The 17,347-nt window shown below is 34.8% G+C and overlaps 2 protein-coding genes across 2 annotated transcripts; both read left to right on the plus strand.

Moving 5' to 3' along the window:
- The first annotated feature begins 6,642 nt into the window (after positions 1-6,642).
- On the plus strand, positions 6,643-13,076 carry LOC114536215 (organic cation transporter protein-like). Its single transcript, XM_028557544.1, has 8 exons — positions 6,643-6,891; positions 6,961-6,983; positions 7,499-7,738; positions 8,471-8,605; positions 9,724-9,812; positions 10,241-10,358; positions 11,094-11,166; positions 12,304-13,076. Exons 1-8 carry the CDS (start codon positions 6,643-6,645, stop codon positions 12,520-12,522), a joined length of 1,146 nt encoding a protein of 381 aa, XP_028413345.1. The 3' UTR covers positions 12,523-13,076.
- Positions 13,077-14,108: 1,032 nt separating this feature from the next.
- On the plus strand, positions 14,109-15,697 carry LOC114536247. Its single transcript, XM_028557573.1, has one exon. The coding sequence runs from the start codon at positions 14,509-14,511 to the stop codon at positions 15,445-15,447; it is 939 nt and encodes a 312-aa protein (XP_028413374.1). The 5' UTR covers positions 14,109-14,508; the 3' UTR covers positions 15,448-15,697.
- Positions 15,698-17,347: the final 1,650 nt, after the last annotated feature.

Consider the following 17,347-nt stretch of genomic DNA (forward strand, 5'->3'; position numbering starts at 1 on the left):
TTATTTGGTATTAATAATATGATAACTATGATCAAGATCATCATAATGATCCTCATAGTTGCTATTGTAACTATCATTTAATATTAATAATATGCTAATTATGATCAAAATCATCATCATGAGCATCCTGGTTGCCATTGCAACCATTATTTATTATGATTAATATGCTAATTATGATAAAGATCATCATAATGATCATCATGGTTGCCATGGCAACCAATATTGATTATAAGTAATATGCTAATTATGATCAAGATCATCATAATGATTCCCATAGTTGCCATGGCAACAATCATTTATTATGATTAATATGCTAATTATGATCAAGGTCATCATAATGATCATCATAGTTGCCATATCAACCATCATTTATTATGATTAATATGCTAATTATGATCAAAATCATCATAACGAGCATCATGTTTGCCATGGCAACCATCATTTATTATGATTAATATGCTAATTATGATCAAGATCATCATAATGATCATCATAGTTGCCATAGCAACCATCATTTATTATGATTAATATGCTAATTATGATCAAAATCATCATAATGATCATTATAGTTGCCATAGCAACCATTAGTTATTATGATTAATATGCTAATTATGATCAAAATCATCATAATCAGAATCATGGTTGCCATGTAACCATCATTTATTATGATTAACATGCTAATTATTGTCAAACTCATCATAATGATCATCATAATTGTTATGGCAACCATCATTTATTATGATTAATATGCTAATTATGATTAAAATGATCATAATGGGCATCATGGTTGCCATGGCAACCATAATTTATCTTGAATAATATGCTAATTATGATCAAGATCATCATAACGATCATGATAGTTACCATGGCAACCATCATTTATTGTAATTAATATGCTAATTATGATCAAAATCATCATAATAAGCATCATGGTTGCCATAACAACCATCATTTGTTATGATTAATATGCTAATTATGATCAAGATCATCATAATGATCCTCATAGTTGCTATCGTAACCATAATTTATTATGATTAATATGCTAATTATGATCAAGATCATCATAATGATCATCATAGTTGCCATATCAACCATAATTTATTATGATTAATATGCTATTATGATCTAAATCATCATCATGAGCATCCTGGTTGCCATAGCAACAATAATTTATTATGATTAATATATTAATTTTGATAAAGATCATCATAATGAGCATCATGGTTGCTATGGCAACCATCATTTATTATGATTAATATGCTAATTATGGTCAAAATCATCATAATGATCATCATGGTTGCCATGGCAACCAATATTGATTATAAGTAATATGCTAATTATGATTAAGATCATCATAAAGATCATCATGGCTGCCATGGTAACCATCATTTATTATGATTAACATGCTAATTATTGTCAAGATCCTCATAATGATCATCATAGTTGCCATGGCAACCATCATTTATTATGATTAGTATGCTAATTATGGTCAAAATAATCATAATGATCATCATGGTTGCTATGGCAACCATCATTTATTATGATTAATATGCTAATTATGATTAAAATCATCATAATGAGCATCATAGTTGCCATGGCAACCATAATTTATTATGATTAATATGCTAATTATGATCAAGATCATCATAATGTTCATCATAGTTGCCATGTCAACCATAATTTATTATTAATATGCTAATTATGATCAAAATCATCATAATGAGCATCATAGTTGCCATAGCAACCATCATTTATTATGTTTAATATGCTAATTATGATCAAGATCATCATAATGATCATCATAGTTGCCATGGCAACCATCATTTATTATGATTAATATGCTAAATATGATCAAAATCATCATAATAAGCATCATGGTTGCCATGGCAACCATCATTTATTATGTTTAATATGCTAATTATGATCAAGATCATCATAATGATCATCATAGTTGCAATGGCAACCATCATTTATTATGATTAATATGCTAAATATGATCAAAATCATCATAATAAGCATCATGGTTGCCATGGCAACCATCATTTGTTACGATTAATATTCTAATTATGATCAAGATCATCATAATGATCCTCATAGTTGCTATCGTAACCATCATTTATTATGATTAATATGCTAATTATGATCAAGATCATCATAATGATCATCATAGTTGCCATGGCAACCATCATTTATTATGTTTAATATGCTAATTATGATCAAAATCATCATAATGAGCATCATGGTTGCCATGGCAACCATAATTTATAATGAATAATATGCTAATTATGATTAAGATCATCATAATGATCATCATAGTTGCCATGTAACCATACTTTATTATGATTAATATGCTAATTATGATCAAAATCATCATAATGAGAATCATGGTTGCCATAGCAACCATAATTTATTATAATATGCTAATTATGATCAACATCATCATAATGATCATCATAGTTGCATGGCAACAATCATTTTTATATTATTAATATGCTAACTATGATCAAGATCATCATAATGATCTCATATTTTCTATAGTAACTATCATTTATTATGATTAATATGCTAATTATGATCAAAATCATCATCATGAGCATCATGGTTGCCATGGCAACCATCATTTATTATGATTAATATGCTAATTATGATAAAGATCATCATAATGATCATTATGGTTGCCATGGCAACCATCATTTATTATGATTAATATGCTAATTATGGTCAAAATTATCATAATGATCATCATGTTTGCCATGGTAACCATCATTTATTATGATAATATGATAACTATGATCAAGATCATCATAATGATCCTCATAGTTGCATGGTAACTATCATTTATTATGATTAATATGCTAATTATGATCAAATCATCATCATGAGCATCCTGGTTGCCAGGCAACCATAATTTGTTATATTAATATATTAATTTGATAAAGATCATCATAATGATCATCATGGTTGCATGGCAACCATCATTTATTATGAATAATTTGCTAATTATGGTCAAAATCATCATAATGATCATCATGGTTGCCATGGTAACCATCATTTATTAAGATTAATTATTAATTATGGTCAAAATCATCATAATGATCATCATGGTTGCCATGGAAACCATTATTGATTATAAGTAATATGCTAATTATGATTAATATCATCATAATGATCATCATGGTTGCCATGGTAACCATCGTTTATTATGATTAACATGCTAATTATTGTCAAATTCATCATAATGATCATCATAATTGTTATGGCAACCATCATTTATTATGATTAATATGCTAATTATGATTAAAATGATCATAATGGGCATCATGGTTGCCATAGCAACCATAATTTATCTTGAATAATATGCTAATTATGATCAAGATCATCATAACGATCATGATAGTTACCATATCAACTATCATTTATTATAATTAATATGCTAATTATGATCAAAATCATCATAATAAGCATCATGGTTGCCATACAACCATCATTTGTTATGATTATTATGCTAGTTATGATCAAGATCATCATAATGATCCTCATAGTTGCCATGGCAACCATAATTTATTATGATTAATATGCTAATTATGATCAAGATCATCATAATGATCATCATAGTTGCTATGGTAACTATCATTTATTATGATTAAGGGGGTCCTCTACCAAAAAAATTTTTAACCTTCCTATTCATAGTACCAAACTGATACCTTAGTATGTTGTTAGGCTATGGTCACTGACAAAAAGTACATACAGTTGCAAAGTTGTGTTGCCTCGGTTACCAGGAAATGCCACGCCTAATAGCAAAATGGATGCCATATTGCAAACATGATAACTACACAACTATTAGCCATAAAATGATGAAATAACTTTTATTTACTCAAAAATAACATGGTCTAGGAGTTGAACTAAAACCTTTCAGGTTGGTGGGGTTTTAGCAGTTTTACGGGCAAAACAATTGAAACGGTTACAATACATTCCAATGAATTAGATACCACTTGATATCTATACATCAGAATTTAATTTCTTTAGTTCATCTCCTAGAGCTACTCATACTGAGGCTATCCTGAAAATTTCAGCAGGATAGCTCCAATACTTCTTCAGATATCTTGCATACAATATCGGAAATTGCAGATTTTCGGCATGTTGAGAAAAATGCATTTAAAGTGTAATATTATGTTCATAACACAAACAGGTCTAAATAACAAGGCTCTATTGCTATTTTATTGCTACTGTACAATAGTTACCACATTAGAAAGCTCCTGCTTCATAAGTGGTGCCCTCTTTTTCTTTATTTTTATCTTCTTTCTTCTTTTTCTGCCCGCGGAGGATTTTCCGTCGCTTCTTTACTTCAGGAGTGTTCCTATGTTCAGCCTTCCTTACTCGCAAACGATCAGCTTTTTCAATGCCTTCTTCAAAGAAATGTCCTGGAACTAACTCCAACTCTTCAAAAATGTTCACAGCTGCTTTATTGCCAAGATTGAAATGAGCTACAGCATCATATGTTCCAAAATTCAGGACATCCGCTCCAACAAAAATGGTTTTCGGCAACCGGTTCCAAATCATGCCATTTAGTGACTCATTCTGGTTTTGGGTTTTTCCATCTAAGCACTTGCTCAATAGTTCATCATTGCTAAGCCTGGCATAAATAGGTTTGAGCAATGCAATAATATCATCAGGAAGACCTTCACCTGGTTTGTACAGCTTTGTATTGTTCGCTTTATCTTGTTTGTAGCGACACCAACTATCTGGACCATCTGGACAATATATGTGAAGGTTTCGTTTCTCCGAAGAAGCACAGTGGAATAGGCTTGCATGAACTGCAGCTTTCATTGCAGCTAAATCTCCTGAATTGCTTCTTATAGCAATCCCGTAATAGTTTTGTAGTTTGTCAATTTTGGCATTGGTTAACTTTCCCTTTCCTCCAATCCCTTTGTTTGCCTTCTTCAGGTTTCTTAGGTTAGTGCCAACACGCTTTTGAACGTGACCAACACATTCCTTCTTCTCTACATGAGCATCCTTGTAACAATTTTCCACTTCATTATATGCCTTGCTATCACCATCACCATAGTACTCTGTGTACTGGAGTTTGCGGGTTTCTTCACTTCTTCCAAATATTCTTTTGATGCCTTCAGTTTCCATTGATGGTGCAGACCCCTGATAATTCACTTTGCACTTACTGTTGTGCTTCTCCAGAAGTTCTGCCTTCTTTATATCATCACACTCTTTTTCAATTTTCTGGCAACCATGACAAACTTTGGTGAGGACTTCCACATCCAGACATTTACCTGTATCAATAGATAAGGTTGTGACACAACCATTTAATGATGAGTGACCACGTCTTTGCCATGTACCATCACAAGAGACACCACATTTTACTATTTTATCACCATCTTCACTATCGTGTAATTCCCTGGCTGCATCTTTCATGCTTTTTGTGGCAACAGTCTTTGCTGCTTTTGTAAGTGCAGCATTACTGGCGCTGTAAGCTTTTGAATGGACTGGAGGTGGCATGTTCATCAAGCCACAGAAACGTTTCATTGATGAGTGTCCTTGTCCCATACTTCGCATAGCATACACAAATCGCTTGTTGATATCAAACGAGTGTTGAACTTTTTTAGATGTATAAAAGGTATACACCCAACCACACGTTTGGCAACGTACACGAAGATGAGACGCACTGCCTTTTCGTTCACGTGGGTCTTCTTCTAAAACAAGACAACACAATGAACCACATTCACTGCAAATCATTTGCTGAAAAACATAGTTCAGCATCTCCATATCAATAAATCGATACTCTGTTACGGTAGCTGTAACTGGGGAGCATTTCGAGGACATGGATTGCCAATCTTACGAGCGGAAGCAGAAATATTTGGAGACGAATTGCCTTCATTAGTTGAAGTTGATGGCACAACAGAATCATTCTCAAGACGCGCTTTCTTTACAGAGTCCATGAATCTATTGCCATGAAATTTCCGTTTCCTTACTCTTGAACCTTCCCTTGGCATCGTGAATATATGAATATATAATATCGAGATTTATGCAAATAACGCAAATTACGCTTGACGAACGCTTGAGAGTTTAGAACACGAGAACAACACAATGAGTTTATTTAGCTCAAGAGACGCCTTCAGATCGTTAAAAGACCTTTCAGCGGGTGTGTTAGAAAAGCAGAAGGACTACTTCATATAGTATACAAAAAATCGTTCTCATTGGATAAAAAGAATGGGTTTCAGGCGGAGTTTTCAAACAAAACAGCTGTTGCTAAGGGCGTTGCTAAGGTAGAAAATAGCCAAAGGTTCAGGAATTTGCTTTTTTTTAGTGTGTTGTAGTATTCTATGCGCACTGAAAATTTCTGAAGCCATAGAGGAAGGTTGAAAGTACATATATTGACTGTCTTTGAAATTTCAAAAATTTCGAAGTCAAAGTGAAAATTTTAGTAGAGGACCCCCTTAATATGCTAATTATGATCAAAATCATCATCATGAGCATCATGGTTGCCATGGCAACCATCATTTATTATGCTTAATATGCTAATCATGATAAAGATTATCATAATGATCATCATGGTTGCCATAGCAACCATCATTTATTATGAATAATATGCCAGTTATGGTCAAAATCATCATAATTATCATCATGGTTGCCATGGCAACCAATATTGATTTGTTTCATGATAAACTCTTCTGTTTCAAAAAGGGCTCTATGTTGGTGTCGTTCACCTTGGCGTTGGAGTTGTTCCAGACGAAGTATCGTGCACGAGCTGGCGTATTTTTTGGCATTATGGCGGTGATTGGTGGCGTGGTGTTAGGAATACTTGCATACCTAATACGAGACTGGAGATACATTCAACTAGCCCTCTCATTCATTCCGTTTATTTTACTGCTTTTATGTGTGGTAAGTCTTCGTTGTTGGTAAAGTGCGTTCTTTTCGTAACCATGGCAGTTTTATGGTATTTGATTTTAGAGCTTAAACCAGTGCCTTCCTGTGTAAGTCAGACTGTAACCAGAGACAGCTTGAACTAGATGGATCAAGCGGCCAAAATGGTCAGACCGGTCGTGTTGTATATTGAAATAGAGCATTTTGTTAAGAATATAGCGGTGAAACTAGTTTTCCCGTGCTAGGCAGATGTAAATAACGATATATTGAATGCAGAGTTCTTGAAACATTCTAAAATACCAGTAATCTGACTGTACCGGCCGAATACAACAGGACGGTCTGGCCGTTTTTTCCGTATAAAGGAAAGCGCCCCTGATATATCAGTTGGAGAGCATTGATTTAGCAAATTAAAGGTCATAGGTTTCATTTCCCTCCAAGGGGGGGATTGGGGGGATATCTATTCTTTGTTGAATCTAATCTTGGCCAATCAGAGTCGTGTATTTCTAAGTTAACTAGGATTTCACTATCCAACATGTAGGGAAGAGTTTTATACAACCTGCTCAAGCGTTCCGCGTTTGTCCAGTTTTGTAACATGCATAATCTTCTGTTTTTATGGTATTTCTAGTTTTGTTCCTGAGTCACTTCGCTGGCTCATTCTTCACAAAAAGTACGATAAAGCAGAGCGTGTAGTTCGACGCATAGTTATGTTCAACAGGCTGCGGTGTCCTGAGGAAATCCTGGCGGAAATTAAAGAGAGTCGCGTACTGCAAGATAACCGAGCGAAACGAATCCGAAGACCAAGCGTTATAGAACTCTTCAGATCTCGATCATTACGAAAGAGAAGTTTAACTCTAATTTTACTGTGGTGAGTAGTACGTAGTAATGAAAATTTCAGGTTCTGATTGACTATGCGGACAATCTTGACTCCATAACCCGTAGGATCGCAGGTTCTGATTATGGGATTACTATTGGGAATGCTCGTACCCGAGGTTTTTGGCTTTTTTCTCGTAACCGTGGGCAGTTGTAGACTGAAAGCTGGATAGTGCTATACCCACCGGATGGTGGTTTTTTCAAGCATTGTAAGCATGCTTTAAAAGAAATTGCAGATTCTGACCTAACAGAGAACCCTCGATTTAAAGGGTTAAATCCAGGTTATAACGAACCACGGGCAATTTTTGAGCCATTGAAAAAGCGCTATAGCTGGTGGATGTATAGGATAGAACTGAATATATGAATAAAGGAGCGGCGTTACTAGAACGATAATTGGGGGGTGTTTATTAAGCTATTGCATTACAAAAGAAATCCTTAGGGCAGAACTGAATATATGAATAAACACCTTCCCCCTTCCATGCAAATATTGTTTTAGCTACCTTCCTGAGAACTATCCAGCGTATGTATAGCTGGCCATATGAAACGTACCGTTCTACCTTAAGACACTTTTTTAGTCTTTAGAAACCTTTATTTAGCCTCCCCTATCTTGTGTGTGAAATTGATCAATTTTAATTAAACAAATTGATTTTGAAATGACCAATTGTGGGCTGTGACTGCAATCCCTTCATATCACGTGGCCAACTATGTTTTTGATACTTAACTACAGGTTTACTGTGTCTTCGGCGTTTTATGGTCTCGCCTTCAATATTTCAGCACTGTTCGGCGATAAATACATCAATTTTGGGATAAGTGAAGCAGTGGATTTGTGTGCGATCTTGGTGATTTTATGGGCTGTCCCAAAGTACGTGCAGATATGGAGTTCAGTGTGAGACAATCACAGAACTCTATGTGAACTGAACGATAACTTCATGATGTTATATTTATTTACCAATTCAGTGAACTGTAATAAATAACTGGAACGCTACCTTATGAAGCCAAAATTTGCGGGACTTTTCCTTCAAACACGCGTGTCTGGAGGTAAAGTTCCGCAAATTTTAGGCTTCATTCGCGAGTGACTCGCGAGATCACTGCAGATCACTCTAGGCTTTACGGTTTTCCTAGCAAAGAACGACCGTCCTACTTCGCATTTCCAAAAATAGGTCTGCGCCTCGTTCTCAACAGTTATTCTGCGAATTCAAGTCGAATATGTGCCGATGGCAATTTATTCGTAATAGGAACAATATAGTGAATAATACACCTTTTTAAAGAAAAATTGAATAATGAGATCCCGTACTAATCGTGTTTTTTACGAACGCTTTATTACAGAAAAAAAACCCCTGTATTTCAGTAAACTTATATTTTTTAACCTATCGTTGAATACTTTTATTTCAAAGTTTTTCGCCATTTTGGTGCACTTTGATGTACCTTTATTCGTCGCTTAAATTTGATCGTCGCTTAATTCCCCAAATCTTGCCGCCATTTTGTTTACGTTTCTCTACTAGACAGATAGGAGCTAATATCTGTCTAGCAGAGAATCAATGAGGTTGCAAGTTTAATAAACAATTATTGGATGAGGTTTTTGTGATATGCGGAGTTGTCAAGGTCACTGATAACGCTTACCGAGACCTTGATAACTCTGCATATCACAAAAACCGAATTCAATAATTGTTTTATCATACATTTGAAGAATAGTAAACATAGTATTAACGAATGAAAAACCTTATTTAATAGCAACATTAAAAAATACATCAATTATTAACACCTACACGATAGTTGCTTTCTGCGCGAGGAACCAAGTGTGGCCATATTTACACCGATGACAAACCAGTTTCAACTGGTTTATTCAGCGACCCCTTTTGAAGATGGAAATTACTGTATTTAGTTGTTTCATGCGTCGTTTATGTAGAGGATAACGATACGGAGTTCATTTTGTTCAAATGTGTTTTTCATGTTTCATGACTTTGGTGTTTTCTTTTTAAGGTTTGGACATCGCAAGCCATTGGTTATCGAATTCTTTATTTGTGGAATTGCAAATTTTATATCACTTGCAACAATCGCCATGAAATCAGGTACATATGCTTGCTTCCAGGTATACATCTTAACTGTTTATGTATAAGAACCGTTTTCAACAATAATATTCAGGAAATTTATTTGTGTGGTGAATTATTATACCGACTCCCATTTTTAACTTTTCAACAAATAGATGATCGCGTTTATATTTTGTACGAGGCGGCAGTTAAATCATTAACTTATCGCTATTTTGAATTCTTTTTACTGGAAAAATGAATGTTTGTTCTGAACAATAGAAGATTAAAAAATAAAAGCTTTTTTTCATTCTAAACATAATCTTTTAATCTGTGTCGTTTCCAAGCATTCAACGCCGAGCATATGGTTAATATACTGTGTTAAAATTTTTTCGACTTGACGAATTTTCTGCTCTTAAGACATATTTTTGAACCCCCCGACCTTTTATTTATACTTTTTTCCCTGTCTTTAGATTCAACGAGTCTAAAAATTCTTGAAACTGCATGTGCGCTTATTGGAAAGTCCTCCGCCCTGGCTGCCTTGAATACTATAGGCACATTTACTGCTGAACTGTATCCTACAGTTATACGGTACGAAAAGTTTATTTTGTGTGCCTCCAAGAATGTCCCACGATACAAATACCTATAATTCATGTCTCAACTAAAAATTACAGTGGAATTTGGAAACAAATTTGCAACCACTAATTGGGGACATCTGTATATACAATATTACACGGTTGCGAGTAGATTTTGAGTGGCAAAAACAATATAAACAAGTTTGACACGAGAACATAAAATCCATATTTTCGAGCGAACCGTGTAATGTTCGGTTTATTATATGGATTAAATTATGTAGCATCAAATGTGGTATAACAACAGCCTAAAAACACAAAACACTTCTCGACGTTTCGACCTGATGGCCTTCGTCAGGAGAGTTAGGGTTAAATTTTGAGTGACAAATATACACACAAAGACCATTATAAAAGCGAATTAACATTTTTTAAATTATAGCCTAAACATTAAAGTAGAATAAATTTTACTTCTCTAAAGATGTCTTTTAAATGTTTTCGTTCCTATTTGCAACGTTAATATTCGTTTTAAATCCGAACCAAAGACCATTTGTATTTTCACAACAACAACAATGAGAATTGCGGGAAAATTTTGAAACTCGCGTTATGTTACCTCTAAAATCAATCCTATCATCCCTATGAATTCGGACCGCAAGAAAAAAATAAATATATTTAAAAAATATATTATAATTATAAACGCGGCTGAAATGTACGTTTTAGGAGGTAATCTGAAGAACGATGATATTTTTTCTTTCAGAAATATAAGTCTTGGTGTTAATAGTGCTTGGTCAAGAATTGGAGGCATGCTGTCACCACAGATATTCTTGCTGGTACGTTCTCACTGTCTCTCCTCTCTGTCCAACGGCAATTATTACTACGCTTATTTATACCCGCGAAGCGTTCCAGGCAAATGTAAGCTCGTGTACTGTATAACTGCAGTTATATTACCTGCCTTGGCAAGCATGAGTTGCAAGAGGCCTAGTTGTCCTAGTCGCTAGCAGAAGTAACACAAAATTTGTGCTTTTCAATCGACTTTTAAAACCAATTAATTTTACATAATGAAGAGACTTTCCAACGGGCACTCGGTCTGATCACGGCCTTATAGACACTCTCTATACATGCACGTATCTGCATTTATTTGTGTTCTATGATCTTCACTGCCCCCCCCCCCCCTCTAAGGTGCTAATTTCTCAGGGACCCTATGGCTATATAGGGACAATCGATTAAATTAACCAGTTTTTAGTTTTTAACCAAAATTTGGTGAAAACACTTGTGAAATACTTCTTAATCGAACCTTGAAAGTTTTACTTTGAAGAAGACCAGAGAGAAAGCGAGAATTCATGAATGTTTCGTAAGTTTTCATGTTTTGAAAAATCAGTCATTTTTCACCATTGCATGCATGGTTGCATGTATTTGGTCTTTGTGGCTAAATCAAGATTCCTACAAATTTTTTTCAACTCAGAGTAACATGACTTGCAATATGCCGTGGAATTTTTTTATATTTTTCAAGATAAAAAGAAAACAGTATTTTCGTATAAGACCACCTTAAAGTGGTCAAGTCCGTATGCATGTAAACGAACGTTTTGTTCACATTTTGATCTTCTGTACGTTTTGTTGTCAGAATATTTGACAGGTTCGCTATGCCTTTAAATGAATATGAACTTTTGTGTTTTTAATTAAATTAGGTTGTAGGTACACCACGTAAGTATTTGATACTGCAAAGCTATCGGTCCTTCAGAGGGGCCTTCATCAATGCAATTGATACTTCTTTATCACCATGCAGACATACAAGAATATTATTATAGTGTTTTTGATGAAAAAAGTTCCTAACATGCGAACTTTAGGCAAAATATTTATTGATGATCAATTGATCAAGTGATCTCACATTGTTATGACTTATGAGCAGAACCGATGCACAGAAGCGACTTGACTTCCACTTTAAATAATTTAGACAAAATTTATTTCAGGGCGCATATACTGCGAAATTCGTCCCATATGCTATCTTTGGTGTGCTGTCACTCACCAGTGCTTTCCTAATCCTTCTGCTCCCCGAAACTCACAACACGTCACTGATGGACACTGTTGATGACGTGAGACGGCAGAAACTTGTTATTGAAACCAACCTCGACGAAGAAGACGATCATGAACGGTCGAAGAATGTGGAAGGGAGCAGCCTTATACGGTGATGCAAAGCCCGCGTGCAGGTTGAGAAGGAGCTATAATCTAGGTAACGTACGACATATGCCACTTAACATGGGGGGCAAAGGAGGCTTTTCCATTTAAAAGATTGCATTGCAATTCGTTAAATTTACTCTATTCGCTTGCGTGAGTATCTCACGCAAAGAGTTTCAAGAGAGTAGAACATTTATCAATCGCCTTGCGAAAAGCCTCCAGACACTGACATAGAATCGCCGACACTGTGCACTAATAGCAAGCGTCAATGCAGAAGTGGAGTTAACAGGATACTTACTGCATGTCTTTCTTTCCTACCTCATCGTTCCGGCGTCTTTGGATAGTAGAGACTTAAATGTAGACTTGCGCTTAAAGCAAACGCCAAACTAACTTTGTGTTTAACTACCTTAAAACGCGCAATAATTTCGTTAAATTCACTGAGAGCTTTTCCAGATATAAGGAAAGGTGGGCAGCTAAAATACTGAACTGCTACTATTAAATAATCAAATTCAATATGTCTTGCGTCAGACACACTGTGTAATTATGATATCTGAAAAACAATTCGGCAGATTTTTCTGCTATCGCAAGTTAAGTTGCGAAAGTTATGTTGCTTTTCGCTATTTTTTAGTGACTTCTACTGCATGACATATATTAGCGTTATTTTTACTCTGGTCGGTGTTATGTTGAAATGAATTTTACTGAACTTAACTTTGAACTGAACTGAATTTAGGTTTTATTATATATGTGCATGGAAACATTTCAAATTTCAAAAGAAACCCCCCAAGGTCTTGACATGGGCTGTTGCCTTAGAACCCGTGCCAGACTTTCTGATAAAATTTTCATTATTATTAAAATTATCGAGCCAGCTTTCTATATAATTTATAAGGACGCGGGTATAAGGCGGGCAGGGAAATTTCATAACAGGACTTCTTTGGAGATATCGACGTTTTATATTTTCGCAAGATGCATGAAGTAATTTGTACTGTCATGTTCTTTAGGAACAGTTATAAGATCAAAACCAACTTTTTTTCCGATTTTCTACGTGGATATATTTAGCCGAATATTATTCAGCGCTTTGGAAACACCCGTCCTTCGTAATTGCCAGAGAATTATTGTTGATCTTGACGAAACAAATAATATATGAACAAATGAACATCCCAAAGCTCATGAACAAAGACATATATTCGCTTCTGCATCCACGAATTAACTATAGTTTAATTTCAAATTTATATTTGAATAAACCTGTCGCACCGACGGCATAATAATAATCCTAAGAGTTGTTCTCAGTCCAGGTGCTTTCTTGCCTTAAAGATTGATTAATAAAAAAGCGGTAAAAGTTCATAGGGCGGACAAAACGATTAACGATTATATTTTTGTATTTTTTTCAAGGCCATGCATGTTACAGATGCAATTTTTCTTGCAGCTTGCAATGTAATTCTACTTTTGAGAGTTGTAAATTTGTGAAGAGGCTTCAAATTTAAGTGTAACGCCATGGCGTGTAAGAAAGACAAAAGTTCGGTAGTTGCCAAATTTACATCTCTCAATAGAAGAACCGCATTGCAAGTTGCAAGAGAAATTGCACCGTGTAACATGGCCTTAAATGTTATTTCAATTCGTATTTAGTGCTTTTCTTTTGGACTAAACTTATCACCTTAATCATTGTTTTTACTTTTTGTCAAGTGATATGAAAAATTCTTTTCTACGATATAAAGATTTCAAGAAATACGAATGTGCACCAAGAAACCTTGTCTTATAACTTGTTATAATAAATAAATCGCAGTCGGACTGAATATATCTTCCCATCACATTACAAAAATAATTGAAAGATATATAATACCACGCAGGTGATTTAATAGCTATTGTAAGGATAAGACTCTTTTGTTTTTCTTACCCGGCCAATATAAAAAGTAAACGATTTGCCGACTGTAATCAAAATTGTTTAAAACCTGTTCAAAGAAGGTCTTTCATCTTAGCTTGATCCATTTGCGAACAGGAGCGACATGAATCAGTCACAAGAGCTGAAAGTCTTCGAAGTTTCATGTCGCGTTTTGGGAACTGTCCATTCGATAATAACAAAACTTCCAACTAAAAGGTTGCTGATCAATCAGATTATCGCAATCGTATTTAACGCAGTTTTAATAGTTCCCACGATATTACTCAACGGCGTTGCAGTAGTGACTATCTTAAAATGTCACCAACTGAAGAGCAAGCCCTGCTATTTCATAATCCTGCTTCAGTCCGTGAATGATTTGGCAGTGGGTGTGCTGGGACTACCTTCTTTCGTCTATTTTCTTTCAACGAGGATTGGAGCAGGGTCAAACTGCATCATCGCGACCCTCGCATTGCGTTCGACATTTATTCCACTGGGAATATCTGCCTGCACATTATTGGTCATGACGATGGAGAGATACATCGCAATCTTACATCCCTATGCTTACGTTACTCAGGTGACAAAAAGACGGCTGTTGATATTTGTGTGCACCAGCGCCGCGATACAGTTCACAGTGTCTGTTCTCTCTTTTGCATTTACCCGATTTCTGGAGATGTATGTATTGGCACAGGTATCGATTGTGTTCATCTTCATTGGATTTGCCTACACCAGAATATTCCTGATCATTAGGAAGTTGAAAAGTTCAGAAGCCAGACCGCAGGTTGCTTTCTCTGCAGAGAACATGACAAGGAAGAAGATGTTTCTTCAGGAGATAAAACAGGCAAAATCTTGTTTCATTGTTATCCTCACCTACTTGATTCTATCGCTCCTTCCAACCGCCATTGTTATTCCTTTCACGTTGAATATCGATGATATTCAATACTTGGCAATTAGAGCCTTGAGCATTTCATTAGGTTTTTGCAATTCTAGTTTCAACTCAATTGTATTCTTTTGGACGAAGACGCTGTTAAGAAAAGAAACTTTTAAGTTGTTGAAGGGCATGTTCTAAATATATTAAACGCCAAACTCACTAATAAGCATGCAAACCAGAAATACGAATTGTAGTCTATACTGATACAGAAATGATAGGTTTTCGGCTTGAAACTTGGTATAAACACCAATTTCTGCGGTGTTGGTTTGACAAACAGAGAACAAACACACTGCTAGTGAAGTTCATATCAAATGTTCTATTCTAAACACGTTTAAGAATCTTGTATGTAAAAATTGCTAATGTATATTGGGGGCTAAGTGTGAAATAAAGTAAGAAAGTGTAAAATAAAGTTAGTGTAAAATATAGTTATTAGTTATATAAAGTAAGTGTGTATTAATAGTTATATAAAGTAAGTGTGTATCAATAGTTATATAAAGTTAGTGTGAAATATAGTTATAGTATATAAAGTAAACGTTTAAAAGGTGATTCAAATGTTTTATAGAAAGATAAATGATAACGTGTGTAGAGCAAATAATTGCAAAACGATGAAATATACGTAGTCACACCGCCATATTGTTGGTATTATTGTACACACCGTTTGGCGTTCACTTGAACATCAAAACATGTGAGCGAAATTTTTGTTGATTGATCTATGATCTGTCCCAAAAGCACAAATTGATGCGTAAATATATACAAGAAGGGAGATACGTGGAGGAAACAGCGTACAAGTTTGCAACAAACACAGCGCATACAAATAAATGGGAAGAAACAACGTGCATTACTTACGATATAACCTCCCAAATACACACACAAATACAACTACAGTCATTTTAAATCAATGATAAATTATGAATGGTATATTCTATTAGCTTTTGTTTGACATTTCGTCGTTTCATTGACAGCTATACTCTATATAAATACAACGTTCTTTAGTTTACAGGTTTTTTATCCGTTTTTGTGGGTAGCCGCTGCGCATGCGCGACTAACCACTATGTAGTTGAAAAAGTTCTGTGGGTATGTGTGTATACGTACGTCCGTCGTTAATATTCGGCGATCGTCGGATAAACGAAAGGTGACGAACATGTTCGTGCGTTCGTCATTACTTCCAGAAAATTTCGTCTGTTCTTTTATTAATGTTTAGTCAAATGCCACACTATAACTTTGTGTTTAAACTGCCTTAAAACGCGCAGTAATTTTGTTAAATTCAAAGCTTTTCCTGATATAAAAAAAGGTGGGAAACTAAATTACTGCTACTATTAAATCATCAAATTCAACATGTCTTGCGTCAGACACACTGTGTAATTATAATAACTGAAAAACAATTCGGCAGATTTTTTCTGCTATCCCAAAAGTTATGTTGCTTTTCGCTATTTTTTAGTGACTTCTACTGCATGACATATATTAGCATTATTTTTACTCTGGTCGGTGTTATGTTGAAATGAATTTTACTGAACTTAACTTTGAACTGAACTGAATTTCGGTTTAATTATATATGTGCATGGAAACATTTCAAATTTCAAAAGAAACCCCCCAAGGTCTTGATATGGGCTGTTGCCTTAGAACCCGTGCCCAGCATTTTTGAAAAAATTTATGTTATTTTTAAAATTATGGAGCCAGCTTTCTATATAATTTATAAGGACGCGGGTATAAGAAGGGCAGGGAAATTTCATAAATGGACTTCGTTGGAGATGTCAACGTTATATATTTTCGTAAGATGAAAGTAATTTGTACTGTCATGTTCTTAAGAACAGTATAAGATCAACACCAATTTTTTCCCGATTTTCTACGTGGATACATTTAGCCGAATATTATTCAGCGCTTTGGAAACACCTGTCCTTCGTAATTGCCAGAGAATTACTGTTGATCTTGCCGAAACAAATAATGTATGAACAAATGAACATCCCAAAGCTCATGAACAAAGACATATATTCGCTTCTGTATCCACGAATTAACTATATAGTTTAGTTTCAAATTTATA

This window comes from Dendronephthya gigantea, unplaced genomic scaffold, assembly GCF_004324835.1.
Source record: "Dendronephthya gigantea isolate DGI-Jeju-01 unplaced genomic scaffold, DenGig_1.0 000132F, whole genome shotgun sequence".
NCBI lineage: Eukaryota > Metazoa > Cnidaria > Anthozoa > Malacalcyonacea > Nephtheidae > Dendronephthya > Dendronephthya gigantea.

Coding starts and splice junctions, on each gene's coding strand:
- LOC114536215 (XM_028557544.1), top strand. CDS start 6,643: ATGGCAACCAATATTGATTTGTTTCATGATAAACTCTTCTGTTTCAAA. Junction 7,739..8,470: donor TTAACTCTAATTTTACTGTG/GTGAGTAGTACG, acceptor ACTTAACTACAG/GTTTACTGTGTCTTCGGCGT. Junction 8,606..9,723: donor ATTTTATGGGCTGTCCCAAA/GTACGTGCAGAT, acceptor TTTCTTTTTAAG/GTTTGGACATCGCAAGCCAT.
- LOC114536247 (XM_028557573.1), top strand. CDS start 14,509: ATGAATCAGTCACAAGAGCTGAAAGTCTTCGAAGTTTCATGTCGCGTT.